Source organism: Talpa europaea (assembly GCF_964194135.1).
Source record: "Talpa europaea genome assembly, chromosome: 8".
NCBI lineage: Eukaryota > Metazoa > Chordata > Mammalia > Eulipotyphla > Talpidae > Talpa > Talpa europaea.
The window spans coordinates 119321242-119339141 of NC_140075.1; the positions used below are offsets into that span (position 1 = coordinate 119321242).

General features: G+C 39.1%; 1 protein-coding gene across 4 annotated transcripts in view; it reads right to left on the bottom strand.

Annotated features, from left to right (window-relative positions):
* Positions 1–17900, bottom strand: part of UNC79 (unc-79 homolog, NALCN channel complex subunit) — a gene marked incomplete at both ends in the record, with an annotated part of 174448 nt that overhangs the window by 50134 nt on the left and 106414 nt on the right. For 3 of the 4 annotated variants that reach the window (XM_084241338.1, XM_084241337.1, XM_084241339.1), the window contains 6 exons: positions 70–108; positions 2833–2973; positions 4070–4172; positions 7617–7700; positions 10202–10318; positions 13481–13588. In XM_084241338.1, the coding sequence (XP_084097464.1) occupies positions 70–108; positions 2833–2973; positions 4070–4172; positions 7617–7700; positions 10202–10318; positions 13481–13588 (592 nt within the window). The remainder of the gene's footprint in view (positions 1–69; positions 109–2832; positions 2974–4069; positions 4173–7616; positions 7701–10201; positions 10319–13480; positions 13589–17900) is intronic. The other variant, XM_084241340.1, reaches the window with a different exon arrangement.

Consider the following 17900-nt stretch of genomic DNA (forward strand, 5'->3'; position numbering starts at 1 on the left):
TCAGAAGAGGATGAACTTGCACAGGCAACAGAAAAGAAAGTGAGATTTATGCTCACTGTAGGACCTTACCTTTCTGCTTGATTAGAAAAAGTAGTGCTGGATGCCAATCTAGGAGATAAACAGAGTCACAAGATTATCTTATGTTTTTCATGATGAAAAGCTTGAGAACTGGAGTAAGACCAGCTGTGGCTCCAGTTAAGATGGGGAGACATGCAAAACTGCTGACAATTTCCTTGACCAGAGATGAGGCATACTCAGGGGTCAGTCTCCAGGGTTCCAATGAACCGAGTCCCTGAGAGACCTGCTTTCTGCATCAAGCCAGAGATTTCCACAGAGAAGCATGCCTCTAAGGTGGTTTACTGTTGAACAGCCAATCTACAATCTGATATCTGCATCCAGGTTAGACAGCTATCAGAACAGCATTTGACCCAGTCCATACCCATATTAGTTAAACTCAAAAATCATTTCTTTGTATACAGTCTTTGAAGCCTAGCCACTAACAAACCACAAATTAAAAAATCTCGTAAGATAGTAAAATAGGTAATAGGGGTATTTGTCAGCTAATTGTTGGGTTGAAACGACAACATATTGAGTAGGTAACTGTATTAAGTAATATATAACATGTAATTTTTGAAAAGTATAATTATACAGTCCTGTATGATGGAAAATATTTGAAATGTTAGCATGTAGAGAGAGAATGTACTAAATTGGTAAGTTTAGAATAACATGTCTTGATCAAGATATTGAAGATACAAATAAGGAGAATGCATGAGATTTATTTACTCAAAAGTACAAGAGGAACCAAGCCAAGAACCTGTTTGGAAGGATTAGAGGTCCAGCAACTTGCAATACCAGATACCATTACCAGTCGTTTTAGTTATGGGCTCTCATGATAATAACATCAGTAAACAGATAAACATCAGCAAATGAAATAAACAATAATTTCAGGTATAGAAAATGTAAATGATATTGAAGGCTGTACCTGGGAAAATAGATAATATATTTTAAGAGGGATCCAAATACAAAAGCATATAGAAAAGTTTGGGTGACAAATGAAAGGGTTATGCTGAGCCAACGTAGTCTTAGGACACACTAGAAATAGTTTGTGGGAACTCTTCCCATAATCCACAGTGGCATATCTGGAATTGAGGCATGCAAGGAAACCCAGAAAAACGTGCATCTGTTTTCTTGGTAGGTCTGGTGATTAGGCTTAGGTTGCTAAGATTGCACCAGCTTGCTTTGAATGCTGTCCCTGTCTCTTGGAAGGAAGTAGAGATTTAAATATATGGATATGTAAGTATGTATCTGCTACTGTTTTCCCTTTTCTTCAAAACTCCAAAGCTAACAGTTGCAGTGTTTGAACATGGTTTATTCTCACTTAAGTTAAAAAGAAAACAAACGAAATCACTTTACATAATAACTCAGATTCGCTATTTCAAGGAGATGGTTAACAGACTAGAACAATAATCTGTTCTAAAACTGAAAAATATTGATAGAAATTATGACCATGACTTAATAAGAATTCTCAGTTCCACAGTGTTCCTGGTAGCTGATATATTTATTCCACAGTTATTATGATTAGGTTAAAGTCAAGGACTTAAATAGTTCACCTTATCTCCCATTCCCCGCGATCATCACCTTACTTTTGGTACACTGGCAGTTTCTAAGTAACAGAAGTAGAAAAATTATACCCTCTTTGGTTATATATGCCTAAGTATACTACAGAAATATCTGGGGAAGGGATTCACACATTTGGGGAGTTGTGGGTTTTTAATGCTTTCCTGTTTGTCTTTAACTTGAAATCTGCATTTCTTCATTAAACAAAAATTTACATTTTAGCTCCATTAAAATTCATTCTCTTTCCTTCCCTCAAATACCACGAATTTTCAGGATCCAATTTTTCCCTACTACCTCCAGATAGACCTTCCCTAAGAAATCTTTTCCATCCTGAAGAACTGTAGCACATAACACTCATTATAGCACTTAATCACTTCCTATCTTGCATGACTAGTTATTCCATACACCATTGTCCTCCTCAACAACTAAGCTACAAAGTCTTGAAAGCACTAGCTAGCTCTAATGCCTGTAGCCTAAAGCACCTGCAGGTACATACTGAGAAGTTCATTCATTCCTGTGGAATTTAATTCAACCTCTCCTATAAGCTGTGTATGTTAGCACTACAGCTTATCCCTGGATTTGAACTTAATGTATTGATATATTCAAGAAATATGCTGCTTTCTTTCTAATGTCCTGTCTACTAAATGGATCTTCTTAATTGGAAAATTCTCAAAGCAGCTAATCTTAATCTTCCTTTTGTCAGGCTGAGTCCCAATCCTCAAAATGTGTGTATCTCTCCTTTTTATGAGTCAGAAATATGAAACTGTACATTTTCACTTATCCTCTTACAGGAAAGTGCCCCAAGTTGCATGATTGAGCCACCCTGAGATTACAAAGTGCCTAGAGAACCTATTTTAAAACATTTAAAGAGAGATAATAATAATACCTAAAACACATGAAGTGCTTCCTAGGAACTAGCATGGTTCTGCGCACTGTTGCTACTTTAGCTCACGCAGTAACAGAGAACAAGAGTTTTCTTAGTGCAGTTTCCTTTAGCTTCACTCCAGCACTGTGACTGATGACAGTGTGTCTCAGCTGAGGAATGTGACCAAAAGGTGGGGCCATTCAGTTTTTAACATTCATCTAAGCTGATCCCACATATATCAAACATCTATAAGATAACTAAATGTTTCAACTTTCAACTGGTAGCTTTCAATTTCGAGGTAGGGACTGAATAAGGCTCCTCCCTACCAAATAAAACTGGTCAACATTCACCTTCCCACCGACTGCATGATATCCAGCAACAGTGGGGCTGCCAAGTCTGGACTTAAGTGAATGAATGTGGAGAGGACCACAATGGCCAGCCCAAGAGTTTCCTCATCATATTCTTCAAGAATGGCCCCACAGTCATGGCATCTGCAAAGAAAACAGAGGAATGCTTTCTATGAAAACAATGGTTTCGAGATATAACAGCACTATACATAGCAATTTCTGGTGAGTCTTATGAAAGTCCCCAAAAGAAGATCAGTGTTTCCATTCTAATAATAAACAGGAGACTCCAGTGCCACCAACACCATGGACATAAAAACAGACACAAGGTAGAACTCAGGATCACCCTTACTAGGAAACCTCCCGATCCAAACTTTAAATTCTACATTATTTTTCATCACATTCACTGAACAATCATTTATGTTCCACACAATGCATTGTGAGTTTAGAAGGTCCCAGACTCTAAGGAATGCACAGTTTGTTATAAGATATTTATGAACTAAGCAATCAAAATACAATGTGTAAGTGGTAGAATAGAGAGATATCATTGCGATGGAAGCAAAGAAAATGGCATGACTAATTCTGCCTTTTGGAATCAGGAAAACATTTCTTTAAGCTGGGTCTTGAAGCGTAAGTTCACCAGGAGAGAGAATGCACAGAGAGGGGTGGGGGACCCGTAAAATCACAGAGGAGAGAAGAACACCACGTCAGGCATAGTCTAGAGAAAGTGAAGGTCTGGCAAAGAGTTCCCGATGAGCAGTGGTAAGACCATAACTTTACAATCTAAAGAGCCTTTTATGATAAACTAAAGCATTCAGACTCTATCCTATAGGAAACCTGGAGTGAAGGCAGACAGTCCGGATGTGACAACTATTTTCAGATTAAGGAAATGGTTTTTGTTGGCAGGACAAGAATAGAATCAAGTATGAAACTTAGTCCCATCCTCACAATTTGAAGCTTCTGGTTTGGGGATTATTCATATGAAATGATGCTAGGAATAGCAAGAAGATGTTATTTGTACTCATCTGAATTAAAAAAAGAAAAATGCTTGGCATAAGCACAAGTTGCCTATATGATGTTGCATTTTTGAAACAAGAAATGCCTACCAACATTACGGCTACAGCCATTTGAAGAACAAACGAAGACTTACAACACTGCACGCCTCCTCTGACACCGTCTCAAAACTTGCAGTGAGCAAACTCTCAAATCCTGTAAACATGGTGAAGAAAATAACTGAGCTTACTTGTCCGTCATCACTGTTGGCTGCTCGTCTGTGAATTCTTCGGGGGCTGGCACAAACATACTCACTATGCTGGGTGCTGACAGCAGGCTGGATTTAGTGGCACCTGGGGAAGCAGCAAAGAGACAACTGGTAAACAAAATCAACTTTTGTGGGCCAAGGGAAGCCCTATTCTCCGCTAATAAGCCCACCAAACATCACATTTATAGGGATGCGACTTGAGCAGCCCAAATGCATTTTTGAAAAACCCTCAAGATAGAACTTGCAGCAAACTATAGCTCTGAGGCATACAGCAAGAGAGGGAGGGAGGGGGGTCAAAACGGGAGGGGAGAACACAAAGGACTATGGTGACGGTTCACAGGTGATGTGGTGGTGGGAGATTTATCAGGAAAACCTCTGAGGGGAGAAATCAAATACTGCACAAAAAATGAACAATGATGTAAGGAATAAAAAAGTTTAGTTGATTAAAAAAAAGAAACGAATTTGAGAAAAACTGTGATTTGTTTGTGTTTGCATTTCTTAAGAGCTGCATTCCTAACTCGCCCTTTGCTTCATGACTGAAAAAAAATCAGGAAGAGTTCATGTGTGCCCACAGGAAAATAGGACAAAGATGAAAAAATTGCTGTGGAGAGATTCTCGTCAAGGGTACCATTAAATGAGTTGCAGCCCTTACTTGGGAGGCATAAACGGAAACTGCCCAAACAGCACTACATTTCTGAAATAACAAATGCAAACCAACACTAGAATATTGCTAATTTGGGAAGAGAATAAGGTCCCAAAACTCTACAGCCAACACAGGGTGAGATATGTAAGCTAATAAGTATAGCTGCTGTTTTCTAGTTTAGAGATAAATATCATAAACCCCAAAACAAAGACTTAATTTTTAAACTAAAATGTTTATGAATGAAATATCAACTGTTTTTGAAATCATTGGTGGCTTTAGCTAATTGAGATCAGTGTTTAAAACTCTGGGTTTTGATGCCTTCTGAGAAATTGGAAGTGGAACTTTGGCAAAATGCTCCAGTGATGAGGAAATCTAGAGAGCTTGGAGACTGTTTCCATGAAAAAAAAGCCACCATTGCCGGAAAGATAGGAACTGTGGGTACAAGGCACCCCAAAAGAATCCCAAAGTGACAATCCAGAACAGTGCCAAGTTCTACAAAATAATAACTGAGGCTCTCAGTTCTTCAAACAGGAAGGCAGGCGCAAAGCCCATGGTCATTAAAGAACCTGTTTCTCATCAAGGACCTGGTAACTTGGTGCTGCAAAACAAAACAAAACTCTATGATCTTAAATAGAAGAAAGAAAATGATTCAGAGAATTGGTTCCTAAGGGAATTAATAAAAATTTTAGAAACCTAGCCAAGTAGACAGTGTGTTTCAGCCCAAGGAGAGAAAGTGGTTATCAAAAGCTTTGAAAAGCCAAGATGCTTCCATACTATATAGACTTCCTTGCCTGATCAAATGTGTTTATGAGAAGCAGACCTGCAGATTCACTGGAAAAAGGAAAGTCTCTGAACATATCTTCCTCTCACTCCAAAGATCCCAAATGGGAACACAAATGACACTGCTCTATTTGTCAGCTCTCTCTGAGATACATTCTTCCCTAAACATACCCAAGGGTATCATTAACAAAGATCTCTAATTGTTTTGTAAAGATGTTGTTTCAAGTGGAAGCAAAAGTATTTAAGACAAGCATAAGTATAAATTGATTAATAATAGAAAGGCAAGAAGTGGGCAAAGATAAAAGAAGACATGATTGATTAGTAAACAGTATAGTACATGCATGAAGTTGCTTTAAGAAACCAAAACACAGAAAGTTTAAATCCAAAACTCTAGTTCTTGAACATGTCTACCAGATGCCAAAATGCCTGTGCTAAAAGTTGAAAAATTCAGGGTGATATGTACCCAGTCTTCCTAGAAACATAAGAAATTGATTTTAAGAAGAAACTTCTGAGTCAAAACTTTCAGAAGATTGTTGCTAATTATTATTGTATAATAAATAAAGTCAAGAAAGGGGGGGAAATCAAAGACATCTGGGTGGTTTCAAACTAATACTACCCAATACAAATGCCAAGGAATAGACATTTTTGACAAGAGCATTAAACAGTTTTTCCATGTGGCAACACAGAATGCGTCATGCAGTATTTATGGCAGTCATCTATAAAAGCAGACAGGTTCAGTTATTGGGCATTAACCCTCCATGTGACTGAATCAAGGATTTCTGAATACTGCTAATGATGTGAAAGCAAAGTGTACTGTACAAGGGGAAGGTGGGAAAAGCCAAAAGGAAGCCATAAACCTCAACTACCTGTTGTTATAGATGAATCACAACTACATCTGCAACATCAAAAGCAGTTCCATCATCCCCCTGTTGTGGGCAACACTTCGGAGCTCACCACCATTGATTCTCCTACTGACACCTAAGACGTTAGTAATCTATGCAGAACTAGGAGCAGAAACAGGAGGCTGTCAAAAACCTGAGGCCCAACTTCAAAGCTAGAGATTTTAATAAAAAAAAAGGAGAAAAAGAAAAGGTGTTGGTGTGTTTCGAAGTCCCCAGCTGCATCCATGTACTTTACAGTGAAGAGTCAAAGAGAGTCACTTTTTTGTCTTTGTTCCCCTTACCTCATTCGATTTTTGCTGCCACTGACTACATCACTAGATCATGGACAAACCTCAGCGTTTGTTGCATCATCCTGGATTCTGCCCATAAATGAGAAGAGTCCCATCTCATTACTAACAAGGGCTAAAACCACTGCTATTCATTGCCAAATAAAGGTTAGCCAGAAACTGGAGATAAATGTGGCCTCATGTCTAAGGACCATTAGAGGAGTGCTATGTACAGAGTAACAGCTCTGCTTGATTTAAAGGACAAGCTTGGAGATATGGTCATAATGTATTTGGGGGTTTTTTGCTTGTTTTTTTATAAATGATAGGCTAACCTATTTTCTGAAATAAAAAAAAACAACAAAAGTAGTGATTAACTAGCCATGGGGTGAATTTGGAAAATAAATATTCAGATGGTCTTGGCATAGGTCTATTCCCTGCATGCTCCTCTGAGCTGCAAAAAGTGAAGTGTGCATTTAGTGTAGTTTCAGATAGCTGAAAAGAAGTTACTCATCCAGGATCTCAACATTCTAGCGAGAACACACATAAACTCAGAAAAGCATATACAGGATGAAATGGGAAACTGACAGGTATCAGGAGGAATACAAGTAACTCGAGCTGTGTGGTCTAGAAATGAGGGAATAAGTAATGGGTGGTGATTTCCAAAGGTCTAAAAAATTACGAGAGACTAGATTTGTTTTGCATGGTTCCAAGCATTAGCAAATCACTAGAAGGAAGAACTTTCTGTCGGCACTGCTCCAAGATGAGATGTCCTACGTTCTGGAGCTAGAGGTGTGAGAGCAAAGGTTGGATCCACTTCACGGAGCTGTTGAAGAAGTGTTCAGCAGTGGCTGGGCCACTCAGTGGCTGGCATACATGGCATACAGCATGGCACGGTCTCTCTCAACTCGTACCGCCTAAGACGCTGTGACTCAACTAACCTCTCATTCTCAGCGGCTGCCCCTCCAGGTCAGGGTTTAGGCACATTGGCACATTACACTGGCGTTTCCCAGGCTGTATCTGTTCTGTGGATAAATAGAGTTTCAGTCTTCAATGTAGTCAATTTAGCACAATTCAAAATACAAGAATGTTACCAAAAATCTCTTGGGGCCGTTTTTTGGCTGTTGTTGATTACTACCACTTACAGGAAACGTCCTAGATTTTAGGGCAGAGTTTTGGGGGTTTCACAACAAACCTGCCATTCAGGTATATGAAATGCAATTGAAAGCAGGGGCGTATCTATAACCATCCCTGAGAAGTTCAGATTCACTGCCCCCACCCCCCAGAAATGTTCAAATCCCTTATCTCCTGTTATGAAATGAAACAAAAATGAAAGGCTAATGTAGTGACCATGAAATAAGTGCTTTATGCAAATCAGTAAGTACATAAGTGATAATTTGGGGCAGTGGCCAGAAAGGTCGTACAGAAAACATGTGGAACTGGTAGCAAGGAAATGCCAGGCACTTGGCAGAGGGATGAGGCACAGGAATAGGGAGCAGGGCAGGAATGGTGGAGAGACACTTCAGGAACATTTGTTTCATATGAAAGATGAGGCAAAGAAGCAAGTGACCGCGTGTGCATAGATGGAGAAGAGGCAGTTGTTCTGTGAGCCGAGCAGGGGCACACTGAGGTGAAGCAATCGTGTTGTAGGAAACTGCCTTTCTCGGTGTGTCTGTGTGACCCGATGTGTGCGCTGGAAGACGAGAGAGTCACTGCATCAGCATGTGGTATAAAGGGACAGGCTTCCTAACCTTGGGCGACACGTTCATCAACTCTCCTCTGATCTCAGATTTGGGGAGAACTTTTTACAGCATTATTAAAGGAAGGAATATTGAGAGGAAGCTCTAGTAGACTCGATGGCTAGAGTACCACCTTGGAGAATAGACCACAAGCCCAGGAAAACTCAGGTGAAAGGAATTCAGACAGCATGTAAATGGGAAGTATTAAATGAGAAACCAGAATGACATGAACAAGGCTGAAATTTGATTGAAAAGTGAAAAATTCAGTTAAATGGGTTATTTGGCATCATGTGGCTTTTAGATTAAAATTTGGATTGGAAATTGAAATCAATTTGCCTTTTTATAACTTTACTGAGGAGGTCAAATTAGCTTGTAATTAGACAGAATCTAAAATAATTAGCTTAGGCTGAGCTATTTGCTACAGAAAACAGCAGCATGGTTAAAATATTCTCTGGGGCCCCCAGGTCAACCTAACTGAAGCTGGACATTTAATTATCAGAGAACTAACAAAACAAAAGCTTCTATTCTTAGCTCCTTACATAGCTTCATCTCAGTAAAGAGAGGAGGCCCCGCTTTAGTGTAGATAAAAGACCTCACCTCACCCCACTCTAGTCTCAAGCCTGGACATCCAGTCCCTTGTCTGTGGACTACCATTTACCACTGAAAGAAGATAAAACACTAAACCTTTACAATGTTAAGAATCCTCATAAAGGTCAAGAGATTTAAAACTATGTTAAATGTCAGATTGGGTATGGCGTGTGAGATTTAGCTATCCTGACTAGCTCTCTCTTTTCCTTTGTAAAGAACAATAGGGGAAAATAAGATGATAATGCATGCAAATAATAAAATTATTAAAAAAAACAACAGTATCTTCAGATTTTGGTTTGGTAGCATTACAATTCCTGGTCATATGGAAGGATTTTAAAATAATCTCATACAACTCTAGCCAGAAAGTACTAGCCAAGATAGCCTGGTCCCCAAAGCACATCACAGTAAGAAATGCTGACATTTCATAGTGCATGCATGTTGCTTTCACATGTATGATCTTGTAACTCAAATGACCCATTTAAATTACGAAAGAAAAAGAAAGGAAAGGCAGGCACTTAGAAGAGAAGGATTGGCAGTACTGCTGGCTTGAGAAAGGAGCACATGTGCAGAACGCGGCAACAAAGTTTAGAAAATGCAGTGATCATGTTCAAAATAGACATGTCATGGGAGTCAGTTCTTACTTTAAAATTGAGGTTAGATGCAGTCCCATCGTGTGAGCATGAGGGTGTGCGGCTGCAAGCTGGTGACCCTGCTGACTAAAACACAGAGCTCATATTCCCAAACCTACCGGCAGACCACGATGTCACTAAGCTGACAGTTATTATTTTTATTATTACTATTAATAGTCTCTTATTTGGGGTACTTTATAGTTTATGAAACAGAGACTGTTGGTAATCTGGGGTTTGGTTTGGTTTTTTTAATTTGCATTATGAAATCATAATAGTTCCGTCCCCTCCTTTACACATTCACATCATTTAACTCCAGATGGGTAACCTACTATCTGGGATCTGGGTCTCAGAGAAAAAAGTGCATTGAACCACAGCCTAGGTGGACAAACAGGTGGCTCTAGAACAACTGGAAAGTTTAAACAAACTTATTACCTTTGGTTTTTCAAAAACTTATTTGAACCACAGAGCATGAGAGAAAAACCTATTCCTTAACAAGGGAGCAGAGGGGACACAGAGAAAGTGGCATTAGCTAATAGGAGAGGTAAAACAGGAAGAAAAAGCTTGACCCACCAGTGTCCCAGTTGCTGATGTTATGGGGGGCGCTAGACTGATGTTCCAGCTGTCGCTTCATTAACTGGCTCATTGTCAGAGCTCCCAGGGATCCCCTTTTCATCTGCCTATACTGAGCTAAATGGAGGAAATTAGGAGATGATTACTAGGGGGAATCAATTTCCACAGCACACAAAGGCTCTACACATCCATACAGAATCTTTATTGAACCTTCATTGGCTATGTGTAATTGTTTGGTAAATTTTATGCATCTGTCCAAATGCACAACTAAGGCACTATGCTATTCCCATGCCTTTCTTCATTCAGTAAAGAAAGAAACAGTGCCTAGGAGTGCTTATCTGTAGCCTGGAAATATTTGCCCCAGTTACAAGAATACGATGATTTTCAGCTTTTTTATTTATATATGTTGCCTTGTTTTAAAAAAAGGATTTAAGGCAGATACAACTACTTTGAATTTATAGCTCAACTTTCTTTAACAGAGCTTGTGCATACATAGTTTCAATCTCCATTATATACCCATAAGCTCCCTCTGTTTGTGTGTGGGGGGTGTGTGTGTATGTATTTTGGAGTAAGATAACACATATCAACCCCAAGTTTTAGAGAAATTGAAGCAAATGAAATTATGTTACTTGGAACCAACCAGCAAATTTTATTTGGTCATAAAACCAAAACATATTGACTCCAAAGTCAAGGTTGTTTTCAATCACTATATGAGCCTCTGCCTACTGTTTGAAAAATATGATTCAAATAACAGTCCAAAAGTTTATTCTATCTAGAACATCTCTCTGTTTTAAAATAAAATGGTAAGACCCTGCGGTTAAGCATTGACAAATACCAATCAATGATATGTCACGTTACAAGCATTTCCAAACCAGAAAAACAATGACGAGCACTCGTGCCAGTGGGCTGCTGAGTGAGAAAGCAACCTCCTTGGGAACAGCCCCACCAGCCCAGCCACCAGCCCGGAAAGGCAGAACATCACTCATGTGCTTTTTCTACATGATCGCAAACATCTGGATATTGAGAACAGTGGTTATCCACTCTCTTAGAAGGACAGTTTCAGAAATTGAAGCGCTGAACTACATGCCCTAGAAGGAAATAGTAGAAACCAGGATGACTGTATGGACCCTGGGCAGCCTATTAAATGTCACACACAGGTTTTGCAATCATGGAACCAAGGCAGCAACTTGGTGAAATGTGAAGTCAATTAAAACATTATTCTTAATGAATTAGCATACTGTTTGATTAATGGTAGTCATGGCATGATTAGCTACAATAAACTGATCAAAAGAGAGGGGTGTGATGGGAATTCTTGGAGTCCATGTTAACTGAATTCACAAAAATGACTGTATCAACTAAAGGAAAAATTTCATTCTTATTGTTAATTGGTAACATTCACTATTTTATGACTCACTTGACAAGTCCAAAAATCAAAAGCACAAATATAAGCATTTACAAGTTTAAAAATTAGCATCTATTAGACTCAAAAGAGGATTTAAAATCTCTAGTAGGAATAATTTCTCCAATGGTCAGTTGTTTTTAAAGACAGTAGAATTCTGAGAGTAAAAACCTTTAACGTTTAGTAGAGTATGTAAGCACCTGGCAGTATGTCTCCAAGAACACACCACCCAGAGCTACCCAACACATGGTTTTCATGGCGAGGAGGAGGAAGGTGGTATCTAACGAAGAGGCATGCTAAATCCAGAAGGGCTGATTCAGTCATGCCTTTAGAATCATGATACATTTGATGCATTTACTTGATGATACATTTAACTAGCACTGAAATCAAACTGTCTTAGTCATCCTGACTATCTCAAATTATACCCAACTTAGAATTCACTTGTTTAAAGTAATTCATGCAAATTAGGAGAAAATATATTTTCATGATTGTAGTATGTGAACTTAAAAATGAGCATTTTTTTGATGTTATCAAATAGTTTTTTGTGATAAAAAATGATAATTAGATACAGAACTAAATGTTCTTTGTTGTTATCAAAAGGGCAAATAACTGCCACTAGGAAATTCTTTCCCAGAATTTCTATTATAGCTAAAGTTTGAATTATAGTAAGGCAGTGTGGTATACTAAAAAAGCATAGGCTCGAAACTCAAGCATATCTAGCATCAGTTCTATCTTTGTAGTTGCGTGACTTGACCAAGTCATTTAGCTTCTCTGAACCCCTGTTTCCTAATCTATAAGATGGGGTCAACATATCTGCCATGAGGCACTGATGTAAGGATTAAATAAGATAACAGGGTATGTAAACCACTTAGCACAGTGCCTGGCACATTACAAGTGTCAAATAAATGGGAGCTACTATTACAATTATGACTGTAAACTCCTTCAGAACAGGGGTGTCTTATTTATTCACCTTTGACCACCCAGGGCCAAGCACAATGCCTGGCACCCAGCAGACACTTAATAAGCAGATAATGAATGGATGCATGAATTAATGAGTGATGGAGATGATGATATTGTTCCCTACTACCAGTTCAGCATTTAAGTTAAATCTTTACCTGGTTTCCCAGGATCATCCTCATTTTAAAAGATGGTCAAATAAAAATCAGCTATCATATTAAGGTAGTGTCTACATGGGACACAAAATACACCAGCAAGTGTGACAAGGGCTTGCAGAAGTCACACCATTGAATATCTGATTCTGGCTGAGAATTGCCCATGCAAAAATCTCTTAATTGAGCCAGGTGGACACTCTTATCTTCACCTCAAGGGAACTTAAAACTCCTCATGGACAAGAGCTCAGATCCAGTAACAGAAGTCAGTTTCAAAAACTTCATGCCATTTTTATTTTCTGATCCAATAGGAATAATAACTTTGGAGTTATATCTGATAAATCTATTTTACAGTAACCTAGATTAAAATTTTGTCAGCGATGAAGGTGATTCAAATTAAATAAAGGTGCCCACATAACACTTTGCCATAAACAGTGTGTTTCACCTGTCCTCAAACCAGGTCTGTGTTTTATGTTTAGGCTACTAATACATAATTTTTACTGAATTATATAATTCAGTGATTATTCCTTAACAAATGAGGATTCTTGGCCCATCATTACCAAACTGATTTATCCAACACTTCAGATGTTGACAAAAGCGGGCCAAACTTCAGGGTCTCAGAGAGCTTACAGAATGTCCCCAAGAAAGCCAACACATTTTTAAAAACAACAACAAAAAAATACCACTAAGGATGCAAAAATTGAAAGCAATGCCGCTGATAATGTTACAAAATCAAGGTACAGATGAAATGATCACCAAAGGAAATCTTACTTGATATGGAGGAATGACTACTCGTTTCTGGCACACCTGCTTCTAATGTAGGAGCAGAAGAGGATTCTCGTGGCATCTCCAAAGTTGAAAGTCCTTTAGTAGCGGGATCTACAAACAGAAATATTATTTAAAACTCAGGACTCTGATTAAAAGCAAGTGCAAGATCCTTTTCCATATCTTTTCATCTCTTGCCTGAGATCTTTGTTCTAATCTTTATAGACTTTCTGCCCTTACTAATTTCTTTAATGGAATCACATACACACTGGCTTCAATGTGCCATGGAGAACCACTTCCACCCCACTCCGCATTTGCAGATATGCCTCTATGAGATTAATAGCTAAAGCTCTGCATGTTCCCAGTGCATATGAGTGAGCAGGTCTTTAACCCTTCTCTGTGATGTGTCTTCAGCTACCGTTGAAGATGTTTACAGTTCATTTCATCTGTATCATCCCCCCGCTCCACCTTCCTCTGACAATTTCCTATTCAGGCTTTACATCTCAATTTGGATATAAAATTACTCTTCCAGGAAGGCTTCTAGGGCCCCCTCCTCGCAAAAAAAAAAAGAAAAAAAAAAAGCGATCAGATGACCCTCTTATGTAATCCCATAGACCATGCCTTCAACCTCTACCACACTTAACACACTAGTGTCATTGTCTGTTCATTTATCTATAACCTTTGCTTAACTGTAAGTAATTTAAAAGCAGGGACTAGATCTAATTTGGAATAAATAGTAACGACTCAGATTTTTTATTGAGCAAGAAACAGACTTTCATTTGCATCTTCTCTTTGACAATATATCTAAGGCGAAATATTTTCCACATATAATACTGTCAACAATGAGAAACAAGCTGTTTCACATTATTTCTAGGTAACAATTATCTTTCAAACTTTTTGAAAAGTTTAGTGCTATGTCACAGCAGTCCCCTAAAATTCTTTACAAACCTCCTTGCCATCTTAGCAACACTGTCTACTGACATAGATGCCTGGAGTTAACACCACAGGCTTCCATGACTATTCCCTGCTGTAACTTAGGGAATGCCCACCTAAGTTACTTCCAACTCTTAAATTCGTAATGTCTGTTTCATCTCTTTCATATTCTCAGTTGTTTTTCCCTGCCCCAGAGCAAATCACCATTCATTTCTACAGACATACAATTTAAGTATATGGATGCTATTCTGTTAATGATCATCTAAATTTGCTAAACTGTCAGAAATAAAAGCAAAAGAGATCCTGGTGAGAGCCTGGGAGAAAGTTTTTAATGTCTTTTTTAATAGTTTTTAAGTATTGATTTTGGAGCATCTTTTATTTTATTCTCAGAAGTCTTTTTGAATCTATATGGTTGCCAGATTAATACTCTCTTGATAATGAAAAAAGTACAATCATCATAGTGTTTCCTAAGCTCTCTCAATTAAGCATGAAATAACTACCCACTTTAAATTACCTTAGTGATTAAGATGTTAAAGATTAGGGTATTCTTTTTTCCTAGGTGTTCTCCCCAAACCTCTAATTAAAAACATGCATAATTACTTCTTTTACCCTCTCTGCCTCTGATTTATATAGGCTTCTACTCTGGCATAATAATCCCACCAGTCATGTAGACTGAGAAAGCTTAATTTTCAAAAATTCTTTGAAAGATGATCACTGAGATATTTAGAGTATTAGTATATGTCCTAAATCATTTCATGTAACCTTCCATTTATTTACAGCTTAAGATAATGAATATTTTTAAGATAATAAATATTGAACAGAGCTACACATTTAGCTTAAAGTATTTCTATTCAGTTTTAATAATGGTGTGTATAAAATGTTATACTACTTATATACATCAGTTACTTGCCAACACATTACTTGGCATTTCAGATACAATCAGCAAACAAACCAGACAAAAATCCTAGACTTGAGGAGCTTTCATTTAAACATGAAGAGACAGACAAGAATATGTAAATAATTAAAAGTAAATGCATTATTGTATGTTAGAACAGCAATTCTTTGTACATGAGAAAGAGATTCCAAGATACAAGGTAGGAGAAGAAGGATGGAATACAGTCCAGGGCTCACTGGGAACCTGACGTTCAACCAAAGAATGAAAAGTGAGAAAGCAGGCAGGGCAGACGTGTGAGGGAGATGGTTTCAGGCTGAGGAAACAGCTGGTATAAAGGCCCTAAGGTAGGACTATGTAGGGAGTGTTCAAGAAATGCCAGGCACCATTGTGGTTGAGTAGAAGAAATACAGTATGATTTCCAGGTAACTTTAGGGACCCAGTTGATATTCACTGTCATGGATTTACAGGGAGACCTGTCCATACTGTTGTGTGTTAGTCCCCTGCCACACTCATGGACTAGTAGTTGGAAAAGTGGGTTTGGTGAGGGCTGTTTTTAGCCAAACGAGTCTGAAAAAGCAAAGGCCAGGCAGAGTGTAGACGAGGAAGGTTTATACTGACTGGATTAAACTGAAGTTTAGTGAAGTGAGGAGGAATGAAAGGCAATAGGATCATACAGTCCTACCCAGAGGGGGGGGGACGGTAATCAGAGAATCAAAGACACCAACTGACATCATGGGCAGTTTGCAGTTCCAGGTAATAGCAGGGTCTGGGATATGACCATGGGAATAAGTAGCTGAGCTGGGGTGGAGGGTCAAAAAAAGTTACTGGAGGTGCACAGACCTCTCCTGCCACCCGCTGCTCCCCTCAGCAGTGTGCTTCGGTCCTTCTGCCTGCTCTGCTCCCCGCTCTGGCTCTGGTGAATTCTCTCACCCTCCCGCGCTTCTGACTGTACCCAGTGCTTGTATGCATGTATGTATAAATCAATCAATCAATCAAAATAAATAAATAAATAAATTTTAAAAAAAGTTACTGGAAAAGATGAATTCCAGGAACTGAGACATCGGAGTGTCAAAAGTAATACATTACATAACACACTGATGTGGGAATCAACAAGAATTAAAACAGGAATCATTTAGGAAAGACCAAGAAGAGCAAGGAGTCAGAACTGCCAATAAATGAGCAAGTCAGGGGTTAGTAACAGAAGAGTCAGAGCTGAGCGGTTCAAGAGATGATGTGAGAATGACCTGAAGGGGACAAAGATGTACAAGGAAGGTGTCCACCCCCTCACCCAAGCCAAAGGGCAAAGGAAAGTCCTTTGGGGAGAGGTAAGACTAAGAAGGTGAAGAAAACAGTCAGGAAAGCGTGCATATAAGGAATTCTGCGCATATCTGTCTGCTCAAGAAGCTGAATCAGGAGCAGAGACAGAGTGGGAGACATGCCCAGGGCCTTATGGACATGAAAGTGAGGGCGATGAAGGCTGGCTGGAGACTGACAAGGACCAAGCGACAGTACACAAAGCAGTTAGGCTTGGTAGACTCAGGGCAGCTTGGAGTCCTTCGCTGGGGTAGGTGTCTGGTCCTCTGGTCCTCTAGTTGACAGAGGCAAGAAGGCTGAGGCTTACTCTGAGCAACTGGCCTCCTTCCAACACCCAACAAGGAAGGGTATGACATCACTGTGCCTGTGGGAGGTGGGACACTATACAGATAGAAAATAATGATGATACTTTATTATACATCATAAACATGTTAAAGACATATTATAGAACTGTCAGATACTTTCCTCTTGCTCTTGTAGCAAATGTTTAATACAAAACCAATCTCCTCCCTGTAGCCTGGGAAACAGCTGACATAAGGATAAAGCAGGCAACACACACACATGCACACTTCAACCTATAGGTCATGTATACCCATCCTACAAATTTTATACGGTCTCTTGTATACCTAACCTCTACACCTCTATAGACTGATTTTAAGCCAAGGCTTTCCTCATCTCTATGCAGAAATTTTCCTGGCTCCAAGCAATAAAAAGGTATCCCCAGTTTCCCTAGAAACCTTTTTCAGCTCCCCGTTAAGATCAGAATCTGGATGGAGCATGACCCTTTCCAAATACACTCATGTTCCTTCAACATATTTTTACAGAGTACCTTTGAGGTACACAGCTCTGTCCCAAGGCCTCTGAAGTAAAGAACAGCAAGAAACTCCAGGAAATGTCCTGGGAAAATGAAAGAGTTGAGTCTGTTCTCTCTGGAGGTGTCTTTGTGAGAAGTCACAGAAGCAACACTAGACCTTCAGACTAGCCCCAGCACGACTATCACCTGACTGTGTGACCTGGGGCAAGGTAATGACCTCAGAGTCTCAGCATCTTCTTACATGAAACGGAGGTTTAGGCTGGAGGTCTCCAAGATCTTTGCCAGTTCTCAATATTCTGTAGTTTGCGAATTTACTAAAATAACCATCCCTTGTCAATTTCTTTTTTTTCCGAAGAATCATTTTTTATTTTTTAGTCTGAAGGACTTCAGGAAGATTCCTATCATCATCCGTATAGTAACATGCTGCAGACGGCTGCTTTAGAATGAAGTGGGCTAGCAACTTGCCACTG